The following is a 722-nucleotide window of genomic DNA, read 5'->3' as shown; positions in this document are numbered from 1 at the left end:
GTTATTACGTATTACGGCAGTCTATTTTGATAGATTTCATTAAACTTCTGCTGAAATTGTTCTTGAAGAATATTATAGAGATATTGAAGTTTGGTATTTTCCGGATCAGTTCCCTTTTCTTTAGTGTTTTCCATCATGAGTAATCCTTTATAAGTTGAAGTCATCTGGTTCGTATCTTGGTAAAGGTTTGATATTTTTATTTTGTCGATTACGATATTGTTGTCCATTATATTGAGATCGATGAAATCTCAGTTTCTTGAATCAATTGTTTCATTAGACTTGAATGTAAATGCCATTTGAAGTTCATCAACAATGATGTGAGTGTCAAAGACTCGTGCTTGGTAATTTCCAATCTTTCGATATAAGCAATTACTCACGGCTTCTGTTTCGTTCCATAGAACTATACTTGTATTAGTTATGCATTTTCCGCTTTGTATGAGGCAATGTTGGATAGTGTCGAGATCCGATACTGTTTCCTTTCCATCATAGATGAATATTTCTCCTTCTTGCAATAGGGAGTTTGTTGTTGATTGGCATCGAATTCCAAACCATCCATAAGAATATTGCACATTGTTTACAGTTCTCCATTGATTTGGAGATATCTGTTGAAAATCCTTTCCGCTTAATCTTTTCTTAACGAGCACTTTACAAAAGTGTGAGGTAACTGCCGAAATAGTGGTTTGATCTGATTCTACTGATAAAGAATTCTTAGGAAAGCTTTA

General features: G+C 33.8%; 1 protein-coding gene across 1 annotated transcript; it reads right to left on the bottom strand.

The window, feature by feature from the left end:
* Positions 1-415: 415 nt before the first annotated feature.
* LOAG_19287 (hypothetical protein) lies at positions 416-571 on the bottom strand (the record flags this gene model as incomplete). The annotated part of the gene is made up of 1 exon (XM_020451938.1): positions 416-571. One exon carries the CDS (start codon positions 569-571, stop codon positions 416-418), a length of 156 nt encoding a protein of 51 aa, XP_020304254.1.
* Positions 572-722: the final 151 nt, after the last annotated feature.

This window comes from Loa loa, assembly GCF_000183805.2.
Source record: "Loa loa unplaced genomic scaffold supercont3.4616, whole genome shotgun sequence".
Lineage (NCBI taxonomy): Eukaryota > Metazoa > Nematoda > Chromadorea > Rhabditida > Onchocercidae > Loa > Loa loa.
Note: the sequence above shows the minus strand (reverse complement) of the source record. Positions and strands in the feature narration are given on the sequence as shown.